The sequence below is a fragment of the Pongo abelii genome, chromosome 9 (assembly GCF_028885655.2).
Source record: "Pongo abelii isolate AG06213 chromosome 9, NHGRI_mPonAbe1-v2.0_pri, whole genome shotgun sequence".
Lineage (NCBI taxonomy): Eukaryota > Metazoa > Chordata > Mammalia > Primates > Hominidae > Pongo > Pongo abelii.
In genome coordinates, this window is record NC_071994.2 from 103,214,640 (window position 1) to 103,232,036 (window position 17,397).

Here is a 17,397-nt window from a genome sequence, read left to right on the forward strand (position 1 = left end):
ATTTTATGACATTTTTCAAAAATGTGAGCCTGAAAAATCACTTATAATCAGTACTTTTCTGTTAAACTGCCACCAGTATGGTTTGTGATATTAAAAAACAAGCAAGCAAATAAAAAAAAATGCAACAAAACAACATTAACAACTAAAGGCACTATCTTTCAGACAGTGCTATTTCTAGGAAAAAATATCCAATCCTCCCTGATTTTCTGAGGCCTTACCTTAGATTTACCTTTAGACATAGGACCTATTCTGCGCCCGTGGTGTGCACAGCGATTCCTGATTAACTGAGTACCCCATTAAAAGACCTAAGAAATCCAGAGAGAAAGAAGCTAAAGTGGGCCCATCTTACCCACAGTGGCAAATATAAAAAAGCTCATTCATACAGTATTAAATTATATTGATTTGAAACTAAATTATGGTTTATTAACATTTAGAGTTTGCTTTTATTTCCCCATTTAAAAAAAAAAAAAAAAAAAAAACAAAAAAAAACAAAGGTTTTAAAGTTGCTTTTTCTGATTTGAGAGAAGTAAGCACTTAGTCTAGTGAAGAAGAGAAGATGAATTCAGTTAGGATTTAAAAGTAGCAATTTATCCCAAAGAAATTAGCAGTGTAGGACATTTACTGGACAAATATCACATTCCTTGAAAGAATTCTTATGACATTTTAATGCATTCTCGCTATGAAGCATTTCGTTGTAAATGACTAAATCAGACCATGTCTTAACAATTATTTCATGAGAGAAAACTTCAATACCCTCAGAATTTCAGATTATAAGACTAACAGGAAGGCAAAAAGCAAAACAAAACAGAAATTAAATACCAGAAAGAAATGATCTAAAACATAGTATATAGTATAGTAATTCACTGAAATAAATATTTGTGATTTGAGTGATAAAAAGTTCACAATGACTTTGCACCCTTTCTATGAATGCTAAGAAAAAAAGAAAATTCAAAAGATATCTGGAAATTTGTCTAGTTTTTATGATTTCCATAAAACCTGTTGGTCTATCTCAAAATAAAGGCAAACAACTAAATTCTTAAATAAGTATCAGGATACTGCCTACTAAGAACAAACACACCACTTTTTAAAGGTCTGTAATCTGGGATGCCTCTCTATGACTTTCATTGCGTATTATTTCATGTGCTCAATTATTGTTAGTAAAAATTTTTGAGTTCTTTGATGTCATTTCAAGCAGCATGCATCTTATCTTATTCCAATCATCATTAGATTGCAAAATGGAAACTGAAGGGAACATTGGAGTTTTGCTATGTCATTACCTGAAAAATAAAAACCTCCTGAGTTATTGTAAATATCAACCAGATCTTTACATGATCACAATAAAGGAAATCTATCTTTCCTGATGGAGTAAATTAAAGACAACATTAAGTAATGGAAGGTTTGTACCAGCCATTTTAAAGTGTAGGAACATCACTCATCCCATGAATTAAAACATTTAAAAGATATCCTCCCCAGTACTCATTGATCTCCCTAACTGCAGTTTTTCTTCAACTATGTTCTAATCATCTTGTCCCCAACAAGAATCAGGTATTTGGAGCTTCCTTTGCATTTTGTAACTGCACTGATTAACAAAGATTCAGGCTGACCGGGCTCCATGATGGTAGTGGTTATAGGAGGAATATATCTTTGTTAAGTAAAGACACATGGCTTTGGCACCAGCAATCTTTCAACAGAGCACTGTCTCATTCTGTTGCCTACAGTGTTCTTAGGAAAACAGCCATTCAATAAAGTCACATGAGATAATATTTTGATTGCTATCTTTTCATAATTCATTTCCCACAAGTTGCTGTTCCTTTCAATATGATTTTCTTGCCACAAAATACACCTGTCTCTGAATAGCAAAGCAACATTTTTGCTCACTGATTATTTCTCCTATACTTTTAAAGTTATGAGTTTGTGCATACCTAAATATTTTTAAATATCTTAGCTGCTAAATCATTATATGCAATATTAAATGTTCAACCCCTTTATTAGCAATTGTTAAAAACAAAACTTCTATGTGTTCCTTAAAAAAGGGCATGTTTGATTTCTGAATTGTTGTTAGATAAACTGTAAGGCCAAAAATGGGCCCTTTTACTGAATATGCAAAGTTCCCCCTTAAACCACCTTGAACTAGGCAGATTTGCAACATTTTAAACTGGCACTTCATCCCTCTTTCAGCAAGCATCCTCTGCAGATTTAATGATCAGGAACATCCTTCTGATGCATGCTGGGAGATATGGCTGCAGGGTACAGACCACAGCAGACAGTGTGTCAGATGAGGCAGAACTTCTTGTTAGGGGTGAGTATGCTAATAGTGCAGTCTGAAGACATGATCACCATAAATTATCATACAAAGGAATGTAAATGCATGGACTTTGAGCACATCAGTACTGTGCATTTTACTTTCAATTTGACAATATATGTTATTTTTGCTTAACCTATTGCCTTTGAAAAAATTACATGGAAAACTGCTCCTTAGTAACAGATGAAAACCACCGAACTAACTTCAGAGTCCAAAACACCTTTAGTAGTAAGTTCTCACGAAGTGTTTAACCTAATGCCAAGGAAATAATCTAAACAGTTGAGCTACTAAGTCACTTGGACTACAGAGATGAAATTTGTTTGTGTGTATATATGTTTTTCAAATGAAAAGCTAGTGGAACCCCCAGGCATTTTTTTCTTCCCCTACTTCTAAGTTGGGCTTCCAAAAACAGAAAAACTGCATGTGTAAGATGGTGGCATTTGCAATTGTTAAGTGACAAGGATTTTTTTAAAGTCTGAAAATGTCAACATACAACCTCTCTGTGAAGAAATGACAGTTAAATGGTTTCCAATTATGAAACAGTACACCAAATTCTGCAATCCTAGGAAGCTACATCTTAAGCAAATGACTAGAGCACCCATTTCCTTTAGCACAGTATTCCACAGTATGGGAAACAGAGATCATAGCATGCATTTCCTTCCTTCTTTCCTTCCTTCTTTCTTCCCTCCCTCTTTCTTTCCTTTCCTCCTTCCTTCTTTCCTTTTAGCTTTCTTTGAAGTACAATATTTCTACATTTTCACCAATCATAAGCCTACAGATGTATAACTTAATGAACAATGACAAAGTAAACACACCATATAACTACCATTCAAAGTAAAAACCAGAACGTTACAAGATCCCACCAAGTACCTCTTCATTTTTCATCTTATACAATTATATTTTGAGTAGTATGAGTATTGCATGCTTAGATCCCTCATATGGTATGTACAGATAAAAACATTATCATCTATAGCAAGAAACTATATTTTAGATTAACTGGTCTTTTATTGATCTGGACTCCTACAATTTAAATATTAAAAATCTTGAGCAGTAAACATAAGGCATAGAGTGAGCCTTATCATCTCTATGTTTCAGTTATATATATCACCAAATGTATATGGGTTTTGGTAGTGCATCCATCATTGGTTCAAGTAAAATGTTGTTTTTAAAGAAGTGTGTTATCTGGGTGATTGGTAGTTTGTTCATTTTTTGTGTGTTTCTGTTCAGAAGGGTACTTGATCTTTCCTTCAAATTTATATCTAGCATGTATACCTGTGTTACCTTATTATAAAACACCAACTTTTAAAAGTATTCATCCTTTCAATACAATCTATTCCATTTAGCTAAAAATTTCTCTTTGTACCTTCGGAAGTTACAAGACTCATGGAACTGCAAACCCTACACTCAGTCAAATTCATAGAAAATTGCTTTCTCCTCTTGCTATGATCTGTTTTAGATGATGTATATTTATTGTCTGCACTTGCTTAGTAATTTAGAATGAAGCTTTTAAAATTGGAGCTTTCCAAATGAATATCACAATTTAGAGACTGATAAGAAACCAGGTATTTTTACTGGACTATGGGGGGTAAATTTAAGTGTCAAACTAACATTCTGCTTTGTAAGTAAAATTAAACTCAACAGGGTTTAGAATATAATTCAGGTTCAACTTTCATGTTCTGCTCTTTTAGCCTTTGGCTTTATGCCTAGGAGATGATAAAGTGCATAAATTTTGGGATTATACCCAATAGCAATTTCAAACAGGTTGCTATTGTCTGAATATTCCTGTAACATTCAGCCCAAGCTTTCACTTGAAGTGAGTTTGATCAAGTCACCATTTTCTATTATATATTTGCATTACTTTTCTAAAATTAGTAAAAATATCTTGTCATTTCTTCCTGGTGAGTCTTAGACAGATTTAAACACTGAACTAAGAGTTCTGGTTCTCTTTTAAAAAATTTTTTAAGTTTACAGCTGCTGGTAATTCAACAAGCTTTGATGTTTGAATATTGCTGTTTTTAATGTTGGCTTGCGAAATAAAATTTGAAATAGTTTTACTCTGCCAGTCTCCCTTCTCACACTCCTCCATTTGTTGGTCTGTAAACTCATGGTATTCTAATAGTATATGCCACAGGACCAAGGTTGACCATTCTAGATGGAGCTTTTCTGATGATGGCTACAATTCTGGCAGCAGAATACTTAAAGCACAATTATTCAAATATGTGTCACAGAGAGATGGGAATAGTAAAAACAATTTCCCCATTCATCTTTTAGTAGAATACTAAAAGTAGATTGGCTGAGCAGTTCACTTTGCTCAATGTCTTCATCACAAGGAACGTGCTTGGATGGCAAGGATTACGTTCTTATGATTCTATTTCAGTGGAAATTTAAGGGAAAAAATCTATGTTCTCTTTGATGGGTGGGAGCGACTTCTTTATTGTCTTCCTTCCCATGAGAGATAGTCTATAAAATTATCTTATACATTTTACCAAATCCTGCAATTCTTCAACCTTGCCCCTCATGAACACTAAATTGGAGCACAGGTGTGTAGCCACATGGCCTCATCATTGCCTATTTAGAATCTGAGTGTTTCTGAGTAGTAATGTTCCCTGATACTCTCCCCATTCACTACTTTAAGGACTATTTTTTCCTCAACTGCTTGTTTGCACTTTTGCCTCATTTTGCTTGTGAATGTCAGTGCCATTTTTCATCTCTATTCCACCATGATCACCTTTCTCCAAAGACTGCTTTTTTTGTAAATAATTACCTGAAGCATAAAGTCACTTGCTTCCCCAAATTTAATATTCAGTGAACCAGCGTTATCACAGCACCATGCATAATCTGGAGAACCATAATAGAATGACTATGTTAGAAAAAATTATTTTGCTGAAATATAAAAGGAAATTAAAGCCACACCTGGACATCTGTGCACCATTTTAGTCACTGCAGTGTGCTATAACAATAGAGAAAGCAAGACTAAATACTGCTATAGGGAACCTTTTTAAAGATGAGTAGAACTCGATCATGCTATTAAGGAAAGGGAGGTAGATATGTAAGAGATAATCTCACTGAGGAGGATATATAAATTGTTGAGAACCGATATTCCCAGACAATATCAGAAGTGATCAAACACAAAGTAAAAACTCTGGAGAAAGGAATATTAGTTTTTTGTTATTTTATTTTATAGAAATTAATGTTAGAAGTATGTTTTCCAAAGTAATTATAAGGGTAGGAAACTGTTTAAAGAATAAGATGTGCTTAGCTAAGCTAGGGTAAGTAGGAGTGACAGCATGATCTTTCTATTCAGAAGAAGTGATAAAAATTCACTTTCTCATACAACTTCTCTATTTGTATTACTCTGCTTCTTAGTACAAAACAGTAGGTCAAGGAACTTTGGGAATAGTCAAAGAATAATCAATAACCTCTCGAGTCCTTTTGAATACACAGCCTTTCCTCAAACTTGAACGATTTTCACTTCCTGAATTACAACTTACATGATGAATCCAACGTGTATTAATAGTTCAATTTGAAATGAATGAATTAAGCTCAGGATGTCACTTGTTGGGATACATCTAACTGCTTTTAACCATCCACCTTGAACCCTACCCTATTACTTTCTATTCCTAACAGATTTCAACCTGTCTTTCAATTGAACTTCCTTCATCTGTCCAATCAATTCAGTTCCATTTATTATTTCCAATAATTATTTATTTCCTTGAATATCTAACTTTACTCTCTCCCAACTCAGCCACTTTTCACTGCAAAACTAAAATCATTAAAATTTTGACCGTTTTGTCAATAAAATAAGTCTACAGGTATTTGCTTATAATTTGCTATTCATTTGTTCACTCACGTATTCATTCAGCACCTGCTCTGTGTTGGGCACTGAAGTCGGCACTCAGAGTGGAGAGATGAGGAAGCTGAGGTCTCAGCCCTCGGCCGGCTCTACAACCACTAGTCCTCCAGTGTGAGATGCCTTTGGAATTAGGGTGAGATGTACCATGGAAGTTCACCTGGGTACATTCTCAGTCTCACAGAGGAAATAGTGAGAGACTAAGATAAAACATAAGCAGAGCTGTGGGGCTGGATATGTAATCTGTGAAGAACAATGCCAAATGGAAACACAGGACCCCTTGTTCAAAATTACTAATAATTTCAAGACAGTGACAGAAAGGCATTAATCTAAGCACAGGGCCCCGAACTCGGAAGTTTGCATATCTTGAACTGCACAGCTCACACACCCAGGAAGCTATCCCTAACTAATTATATATTCATCTACAGAAATAAAAACATGTTAGCAAACAGAGGGGGCAAATCACAACAAAGTAAGGTTTTTTCATCTATAAAATTAGAATATCAGAGCCTACATCAGTGATTTATTAGCTTTTTACACACACACACACACACACACACAATATTTATTTTACCTTATGATTCATATTTTGAAAGATTTTGTTCGTTGTGTTGATGTAATCACTAATTTATGTTTCTATTTTAATTCCAGCCAAAGCCTTCTATCATCATAAATAATGTTACCAAACTATATAATTTAATTTCAGTCAACATCAAAGCTAACTTACCTTTTAGGTAGTTGTAAAGTATTATTGGTTTGTTTGTTTCAAACGGTTGAAAGTAACCTGAAGACACCAGTTTTTACCTGGATAGAAACTAATTTAGGAACCTTTGATTAAATATCTTCAAATTCTGTCAAAGTGCTAATCTTTAGTGATTCTCACTAGCAAGAGAGTAAAGTTTGAGAGTTTTCTGCCTATGCCCTTGGAAAAGATGCAAGTACTATCACTTTCCCAAATGCAATGGGAAAATAAAGCTCAGTGAAAACCTTGAGCATGTTTCTAATATATTGTTAGTTTATTTGAGAGTTAAAGCAGTATTAATATGCTGTATCTTCACATCTCTTACTGCACTACCCTTGTGATCCATGTAGATTCTAAATTGATGTAAATGTCTATTTTTAGCTTATGGCCACTTCTGAATGTTTCCAAGCTTTAAAATGCACAAATACTCAACACAAACATCTTTGGAGCATAGAGGTTGTGTAGTTTTCCTTTTCCACCATTGATCTAATATGTAACAGCCTATTGTGCTTGGAGATTGCATAAGCCTTCACATGGTTGAGTAATGATTTGGACTCAAAAGAGTCTCCAGTGAAAAAGACAAAATCCAGTAGTTATGAAAAGCAAAGCTCGTTTTGCTAATATGCTGGTATTTGGAGTCAAAAAGACAATGACAAATGTTTTCAGTATAATTTTTTCATCCTAGTTAATATTACTACTAAATACATTTGCAAATAATATTTTAGAGAAAAATAAAATTTATTCAGCTAACATAATTTTCAATATTTTTGAAAACTGTAAAATACAGCGATAAAATGTCCTTCCTCTTAAAGAAAAGCTAATTTCATTCATGCTATCTCTTATTGGAATATTCTGCACCATTGTAGAAATACTAGATCACTATTAATGCTATTATTGTATGGGATTACTTAAGTAGCTTATACCAATCACTTTTCTATCTTAGACTTTTTTTAATTAGTGTGATTGACACTTAAAAAATTTCTTTTAGACACTGAAAAGCAGTTTAGTTTCTTTTCTCCTATGCTTTTCATACGGTTGCTTGCTAACCTGTAGAACTCTTTAACAACTGACAAAAAAGTAACATTTTTTGTCAGTCAGGTGTTCAGATTTTCTGCACCAGCTTTAGTTTGGCTCATTGAAATAATAGTTACCTGAAGTGATCTGACTGGCCAAAATCATTAAAGCAGTTTGCATGCATGTACATATATATCTGCAAATATAAAATGAGCAAACAGATGAATTGTCATTGTACACAGACAACCAACCGATACAAACTAAATCTCTTGCATTTTATTCCCCCAAATACTGAGTGTCTGCCAAAAGCCAGACTCTTTTAGGCACTGATATTTCCATCAACTGACTGAGACATTCTCAGGTTTCTTGATGGGAGTATTTTGCCATTTTGAAACAAATATTCTGACTTCACTCTTCAAATTGGAGAAAAGTTCTAATCAACTGAGTTTTATATAATACACATTTGGATTTATAAATTGTAAGATGAAATTGTATTTCACTATATTTTGTCCCACAGACTTAACTTATGTTTCTTACACATCCATCCTAATATAAAAATACAGTCACTTCACATTTGTGTAAGTTTGTGGAGATAAATTTTTGGTGTGTGGGCTTATATTTTAAGATCCAATTTCATTCACTGTTTAGTGAGTGCTTACCACATGCCAGGACAGTTCTAGAGTGCGAGAGGGAGACATGGTGGGACAGGATTGGAATAAATGCTTTCTGATGCTATGGGAAGGAGTCTAACGCTTATGCTACAAGTGATGCATATCCATCAAAGGATCACAGCAGGAAAGGGACAGGATAAGATGTGTCTTTAAAAAGACCATTCAGGAAAATGTAGAGTGTTTCAGAGGACACTGTGACTAGTGGCTTGCTAATAAAGCAGATGGGACAATAAGAGTAATCTTGACAAGAAATAAGAAGGGTCTTATAAAAGGCAATAATAGAGATAGGAAGGGGTGTGTATATATTCAAAAGATAGGAAAGAGACAGGATCTATAGAACTTGATGGCCCACTGGTTATGTAAAATGAGAATGAGAAGGCAAAGAAGATTGCCAATTGCAATGCTTGAGTGGCTCATCAGAGGGACACCGTATACTCTAGTTAGACTAACAGAGCTCCAAGTTATACTTAGAATGTCAAAGTAGTTATTAATGAGGCCCCTTTATCCTCAAAATTGTCCGGTTTAGATGATAAATTTTGTGGTCCCCCTAATAGAGAATGATCATGCAATCATAGTCATTCATGATCAGGTTTATATAATCAGAAAGATGTGGAGATAAGTGGATTGGTAGTAAAGGAATAACATTTAGGGTTCTCCAGAAAGACGTATCCAGTAAGCAAATAGTTGTGTAGCTGTGGAGCTCAGGAGAGAAACATTGGCCTTGACATCTAGATTTGAGCACTGTTCGCATTTTAAAGTCAGGTGGGAATTAAATTAAAGAGCCTGTGAAGGCCAGGCACAGTGGCTCACACCTGTATTCCCAGCATTTTGGAAGGCAAGGTGGGCAGATCACTTGAGGTCAGGAGTTTGAGACCAGCCTGGCCAACATGGGGAAACCCTGTCTTTACTAAAAATATAAAAATTATCTGGGCATGGTGGTGCACACCTGTAGTCCCAGCTCCTCAGTAGGCTGAGGCAGTAGAATTGCTTGAACCCGGGAGGGGGAGGTTGCAGTGAGCCAAGATTGCATCACTGCACTCCAGCCTGGGCAACAGAGTGAGACTATCTCAAAAAAACAAAAAACAAAACAAAGAGTCTGTGAAGAATAGGAAGGGGAAAATGCTGGAATGGAATGCTGAGAAACATTAACGTTGAAGAGGAATTTACAAAGGAGATATGAAGTTGCTGTCAGAGACCAAGAGCTACTATGCGAAAACCCAAGTAAATATAGGGACAAAGAGACAAGAGAAATAGAGGAAGGAGAAAATGGACAACAGTGTCGAAACCAAGTAAAATATGAACCAATTCACATACCAGTGAATTAAGAAACTTGGAAGTAAATGATGGCCTTGGCAAGGGCAAGTTCAGAGGAATGATGGGTGTAATAACCAAATTATGGTAGGTGGAGAGATGCAAGCAATTACATATGAAAGGTAGTGCAGAATCTTAAGAAAATCCTTGGCTCTTAAGTCAGGCAGACTGGGTCACATCCCCACAAGCTCTTACTAGTTGTGAAACTTTGTGTAAGTCATTTAACGTTAACCTTGTTATCCCCTCATTCATTCAATACTTACTCATCAAACATTTATAGAGCACATAGTATGTGGCAGACATCATGCTGATCTAGCTAAACATGAACAACTTTATTTTAGGGAGAAACACATCTTTTTACAGCATAATGTGAGATGTGCTGTTACCCATGTATGAGCAGCACATTTTGCTCTCTGACCATCAGCTTCATTACTAATAATAAACATAGCTAACATTTATCAGGTTCTTCCTATATGTCGGGCACTGCACTAAAGGCTCCATATTGTAATAATTATTTCACTTTATTTAGCATATCACATAAAAACAGTATGAAAAATGTACTATTTTTAGTTTCATTTTGAAGATAAGGAAGTCATAGAGAGGTTTAAGAACTTGTTTGAATGTCACTAACAAGTAGAAGAATAGTGAGTAGACTCCAGGCAGACCAGCATTTTAAATTACTATACTGCCTTCCACTGTCAATTGCCAGATTGTTTCAGTTTCGTTGATCATGATATCCCCTAGAACCATTTAGTTTCCGATACATTACAGTTCCTGAAAAATATTAATACATGTTTGTGGAAGGAAAGAAAAAAAGGAAAAAGAGAGGGGTAGGGAAAGAGTAGGGTAAAAGGGAGGAAGAAAGAAAGGAGTACTGTAAGAAACAAGAGAATGGAGTGACAAATTTTGCCTAGGAATCAGAGAATTTCTATCAAGATGGTATACTTACTGAAACTTAAGGATTTGTCGTCATTTGCTAGCCCAAGAAAGAATGAAGATATTCTACATTAGCTTGTAAATACAGCACTTTTTTGTTACCATCTATCTCTAAGGATAGGTCTCACATTCACAAATCCTCTAAAAGTACCTAATCTTTGACCACATGACCATGAGACAATAGTATTAGTAATGATTTTCTATGTTACACCTTGGCCTAAATGACCACAAACCTTATTGAAAAGTCTGAACTTCCTCTGATGGTCCATATCTTGCCATGCATCTAAAATAGTAAATTCTACTGACTACTTCCTCAGAACATCTTGTGGGACTTCTCATCTAGGTGCCGTGGGTTTTGCTAGAAAGGAAGAACTTCATTGCCATTCCTTTTGGTGTTTTAGTCAAAAAGTCTTTGCCCATGCCCAAAGGGGATCTAATTAAACTAAAGAGCTTCTGCAAAGCAAAAGAAACTATCATCAGAGTGAACAGACAACCTACAGAATGGGATAAAATTTTTGCAATCTGTCCATCTGACAAAGGGCTAATATCCAGAATCTACAAGAAACTTAAACAAATTTACAAGAAAAAAACAACCCCATCAAAAAGTGGGCAAAGGATATGGACACTTCTCAAAAGAAGATATTTATGCAGCCAACAAACATGAAAAAAAGCTCATCATCACTGGTCAATAAAGAAATGCAAATCAAAACCACAATGAGATACCATCTCATGCCAGTTAGAATGGTGATCATGAAAAAGTCAGGAAACAAAAGATGCTGGAGAGGATATGGAGAAACAGGGACACTTTTACACTGTTGGTGGGTATGTAAATTAGTTCAACCATTGTAGAAGACAGTGTGGTGATTCTGCAAGAATTTAGAACCAGAAATACCATTTGACCCAGCAATCCCATCACTGAGTATATACCCAAAGGATTATAAATCATTCTACTATAAAGACACATGCACACGTATGTTTACTGCAGCACTATTCACAATTGCAAAGACTTGGAACCAACCCAAATGCCCATCAATGATAGACTTGATAAAGAAAATGTGGCATATATACACCATGGACTACTATACAGCCATAAAAAAGGATGAGTTCATGTCTTTGCAGGGACATGGATGAAGCCGGAAACCTTATTCTCAGCTAACTAATACAGGAACAGAAAACCAAACACCACATGTTCTCACTCATAAGTGGGAATTGAACAATGAGAACACATGGACACAGGGAGGGGAACATTCACACACCAGGGCCTGCCAGCAGGGTGGGGGTGGTTGGGGGCTAGGGGAGGGATAGCATTAGGAAAAATACCTAATGTAGATGACGGGTTGATGGTGCAGCAAACCACCATGGCATGTGTATACCTATGTAACAAACCTACACATTCTGCATATGTATCCCAGAACTTAAAAAAAAAAAAAAAAAAAAGAAGAAGAAGGACTTCTGGACAAAATGCCACCAGGAAAATTGAGCACTGATAGACTTCTTGCTGCATAATCTCTTCTCATTCTCTCATTTTTAAATTTTTTGCAATTGCCCCAACTCTGGGGCAAAACCAAAACTCCCACATGCCTGAAAATGTGCCTGACCATTCCCATTGCTAAAATTCTTTAACTCTTTGATATTTTTTGTTTTTGCCTACTTATCTGTAAATTATACCAAGTGTCATGAAAACAAAACAAAATGGCCTTTCATGTTAAAAAAGGTGGTCTTAAACTCATCAATATTAGGCAAAATATTGGAAGTACATTGTATCTGTTCATTTGTTTGAATTGTTTGGAAAAATCATCCCATTTATTCATATGTTTGTACAGACACATCTAAAATCAGACTTTTTTTTCTGAATGCATTCTGTTTCCTGTGACTGTCACCTAGACTGCTTTGGCATGCCTTTTGAATACTGAGTAGTAATTTACTGTCATGTGATGTAGGAGATCAGTCAGAGTGATGGAGAAACTATAGGGAAAGGAGCAGGCCTTCTGAAAGGTTGGAAGGCTCTGCATAGCTTCAGGGAGAATAGCTGAAGGCAGCTGTTCTCTGAAGGCAGCTGTTCTCTGACCCTGAGGCAGAGGGCGAGGAGTATACTGAGGGAGGAGGAGGAGGAGGCAGTAAGGTAGATGATGGTTCTTCCTCCCCTCCCTTTTTAGGCTCTTCTTTGTAGAGCAGGGCCAAAGTAGCCCTAACCAAGGCCCATAATGTTAAAGATATTACTGGGACCCATTGCCCTTGTACATTATGTCTTTTAAGATTTCTTCCCACTTGTTCCCAGAGCTCTAGGTCTAGTGTGCCTTCTTCTGGGAACCATGGGTTATGGAAAAATAACAGTTTGCATTAGGTCGCTTAATTGGGCTTCAGAGACCAAGGTTCTGCTAGCTTTAAGCAGCTGTTTCAATACTTTTATACACTGTTGTCCCATGATGAATGCCCTCGAACTTGGAAATCCCCAGTGGGTACCAATTACTTACTGCACACTCACTTCACTTTCGTTTTTGAGGGTTCCATCACAATCCATTGCAGCATTCCTCACATGGGGCACCACCTGCCGGGTCTGTCCCACAGACCCTGGCCTACGAATGAAATGAGTACTCAGACACAGGTATGCAGTGTAAGAGCAGCTAGGTGATTGCCTGACTCTAGTGGCCAGAAAGGAGCCCTGAGAAGCTCGAGCTGCTTGCTTTTATTCAGTGCAGGCACAATGCCAAAAACCTGGAGTCCATATAACCTGTAGGTAATTAACATTTATTGTTCCCTGTTCAGGGAACATCACATGCACAGATGATCAAAGGTCAGTTCCTGGTCAACATAAATAAACAAGCCTGTTTAAAATAAATTCCCCCACACTCCCTTGTACCTACTCCTTCTTTAAGCACTCACTCATTGGGGCAGCGTTAAGTCCAGTCCTGCACTCCCAGAGCTGGCTTCTCTGAGAGAGAGGACTGTGGGCCTCCCATCTGACCGAGGAAAGCTGCTGGCATTGCCCCAGTTTGGAACAGGACATGGAGGCTGGCCCCTCATGAAGTTTCCCACCTGACTGCTTATGGGGTTGCCATTTTAATCAAATTTTGACTTGCATTGATTTGCCCAGTGTTTCCCCTTTTTACATTGGGGGATATAAAAGGGGGTTCTTTTCCTGAGTGACTTTGGTCTTTACTATTGGGGCATTCCTGTTTCACATGACCTGGCTGTCAGCATAGAAAACAATTTGGGTTTTTCTCCTATTTCACTTTAGGAGGCTTTAATGCCACAGCCAATATTCTGGCTTTGTGTGTTTCAGTCTCCACTAGCTGACATGCTCCTGTAAGTTCCCCGACTGTAGCTGCCTTTCCTCTGATTGCCTGCATTGCCTTCAGCTATTCTGCCCCGAAGATATGCAGAGCCTTCCCGCCTTTCAGAAGGCCTGATCCTTTCCCTATAGTTTCTCTCACCTCTCTCACTGATTTCCTACAATGGTAAAGCCTGGAATGTACAGCCTTTTAGGGAACATACACTTCATATGGCCTGTTTTTGACAACCCAAATGTGGTCACCAAGAAAGAATTCCGCTGGGCACGGTGGCTCACACCTGTAATCCCAGCACTTTGGGAGGCCAAGGCGGGTGGATCACGACGTCAGAAGATGGAGACCATCCTGGCTAACACAGTGAAACCCTGTCTCTACTAAAAATACAAAAAATTAGTCAGACGTGGTAGTGGGCATCTGTAGTCCCAGCTACTGGGGAGGCTGAGGCAGGAGAATGGCGTGAACCCAGGAGGCAGAGCTTGCAGTGAGCCAAGATCGCAGCACTGCACTCCAGCCTGGGCGACAGAGCAAGACTCCGTCTCAAAAAAAAAAAAAAAAAAAAGAAAGAATTCAAGTTCCAAGTAGAAGTTATGCTGAAAGGCAACCCAGTGACTGGTCACATCTCCTAAGAAGACAAAAGTAAAATTGGTAAGTTCACTCTAGTCTCTATTCCCCAATCGTATTTTATTTCAGTCTGTGTTCCAAAATACTAAATTCTTCGTTATTTTCTTGATTTGGTATAACACTACATACGATGTAGTCTGGTCCCAGAATGCTTCTTCACTGAACAATACAAAATCCATGCAGATTGAACAAAGGAAGGACTAGCGTTAATTGGAAGAAACTTTTGCTGACTTTTACTGCAGATTGAATTTTGTCCTCCTAAACACCGGGCAAAGGTAATGTCTCCGTTTCACTAAGTACTCCTTAATTTGGAATTACAAAGATAATTAGCTCTCTAATGAGTTACAGCAAGTGAGGTGAAAGTGTAGGGGAAAAACTGAACACCAGATTATTCTTGTTAATGCCAAGAAAAAAAAAGGCTTGTTCTTGGTTAAAAATCTTTTAAATAAATTTTTCTCCTCTTTCATTTTGCAAAACTGAAATGTATAAATATTATTGCTTAGTATGTATGGGGAAAATCTGATTTCATAGAACATTACGTGTAAAGATTGGCTGTCATGAGTACATAGGTCTCTACTCTGTATTGAGTATATCAGTAAATTTACCTTTAGAAACTTATGAATCTGCTGGGGTACTTAACAAATTAGGAAGACAGGGAAAAAATAGTTCCTAGCTTTAGAAAAAACAGTTCATTATGAAAGAAACCTCTACAAGATTCAAAATGGGTAGGCATTGTAAAGATGAGATATAAAGGGTAAATCTCAGGTTATTTATGGGAGTGGAAAAGTAAAGGTGCATAAATTCAAGGTGAGCAAAAAGTAGTGGAGAAAAGTTGTGCTTGTATCTTTGCTGCAAATGTAGAATCAAGGTCTTTGGATTGCCAGAACATTTAGCACTGGGTTTAGTCTATTGCTGATACTTAGTAAATATTAGTTGAATTTCAGTAGTCTAATTAAAAAATGACTCAAAATTTTTAAAATGCCTGATAATCTGTTTACCCAATCAATCAGTATAGCATTAGAAAAATAACCCAGGATGGGATTTTATTCTCACTCTGAGGCTACCTAAATAATCAGGCAAGTCATCCTACCTCTCTTGGACTTAATCTCTTCACTTGTCAAAAAAAAAAAAGGAGAAAGAAGAAGGAGAATGCGAAAGAGAAGAGGAAAAAGGAGGAGGAGGAGAAGCAGAAGCAGCAGCAGGAGGAGGAGGAGGAGAAAGGGGAAGAAGAGGAGGAGGAAGAAAGAGGAGAGGAAGAAGAAGAAAGAAGAGGGGGAAATAATATTTAATTTTCTGGTTTACATAAAAGAATCAAATGAGATTTCAAAGAGTAAATTGCTTTTTGGTAACTGGTAGATATTGTTGATACTCTCAACTCTAGGAAGAATTTCCATGTCCCTTATCTTTAAGATTAAATAGCTGAACCATTGTTCTTTATGGTATTCATAGGAGGGAAATAGTCTATATTTCTCCAGTAGGTGATCTGAGCTCATTATCTATTGACAGAAATATCCAATAATGTTGTGATTATTGTGTCCATCTTTTTTAATTACAATTTCATAATACATTCTAATGGTAATAGAGTGCATTTTGACTACCTCTCCCCCCTCAGGCATTTGAATACTGAACATGTCTCAGATTGGCACATTGATAGGCGTGGCATAATTGAGTTCGCTGTCAGTTTGCTGTCATTAGGATAAGCTGTGAATCACCATTAGGGCCATCTCAGTATATTCAGTTAACTGAGCTGATGAAATCTTGCATAGTTTCCTGAAATTGGTTGCACATATTAACATCTATTTATAGTATTAAATATTCCATTGTGTTGACATCCATCCTTGAGCAAAATGTAATGGATATCTTAGTTTACAGAGGAACTTTTCATGTGTGAAGTAAACACTGAAGAGCTTCAAGTGTAGTGAAACAAAATCACCAAGAAGATATAATTGAGTAAAAAGAAAGTTAAATATATAAATTATATTTCGTTCTAGATAAGATGTGTAGACCAGGTCATATTTAGAGGTCATAGTTCAAGGGTACTGCTTTCATATCAGTGATAATCATCACTACATGCCTATGTAATAGTCATCAGCTTTATATCACATAAAATAAGGAATAAATATTATAAAATGGAGCTAAATCACAGTATTCAATATTTATAAAATGTAAATATGCATTCTGTGAATGTCTACATAGGACTTTGCCATACCTTCAGTTGACAGTAAAGCAATGCAAAAATTATAATAAAGAGTAGAAAGCCTTTCAAAACACCACCAATTACACTAAAAGATTTGAAAATAATTGCAAAATAGAATAATCAAATAAAATACTCAGATTTTTTAAACAATAAAACCAAATAGTGTGAATGACTTTCAAGTTATTCTAGAATTGTCTTTAACTGTAAAACTTTCCAGGACAAACATACAAAATCTCAAGAAAAGGAAATATTTTGCAAGTTACATAGGGTAATTATACTGAAGTGTCAGCATTCTCATTTGTCAGCACTCTGATTTGGTTAATTTAAATGTTCATTAATCACAAAAAAAGGATGGCATAAAACAAGTCTGCTTGAATTATGTTTTGCTCAAAAGGTTATTGATTCAGATAATTATTTCTTTCATACTAACTCAAGAAATAGAACTGTTATTAGTAAACTTCAT

The 17,397-nt window shown here is 36.3% G+C and overlaps 1 protein-coding gene across 1 annotated transcript in view; it reads left to right on the top strand.

Annotated features, from left to right (window-relative positions):
- CNTN5 (contactin 5) overlaps positions 1 to 17,397 on the top strand; it is a 1,356,469-nt gene that overhangs the window by 1,214,779 nt on the left and 124,293 nt on the right. The window contains exon 16 of the mRNA XM_054524966.2: positions 2,179 to 2,299. Within this exon, the coding sequence (XP_054380941.1) occupies positions 2,179 to 2,299 (121 nt within the window). The remainder of the gene's footprint in view (positions 1 to 2,178; positions 2,300 to 17,397) is intronic.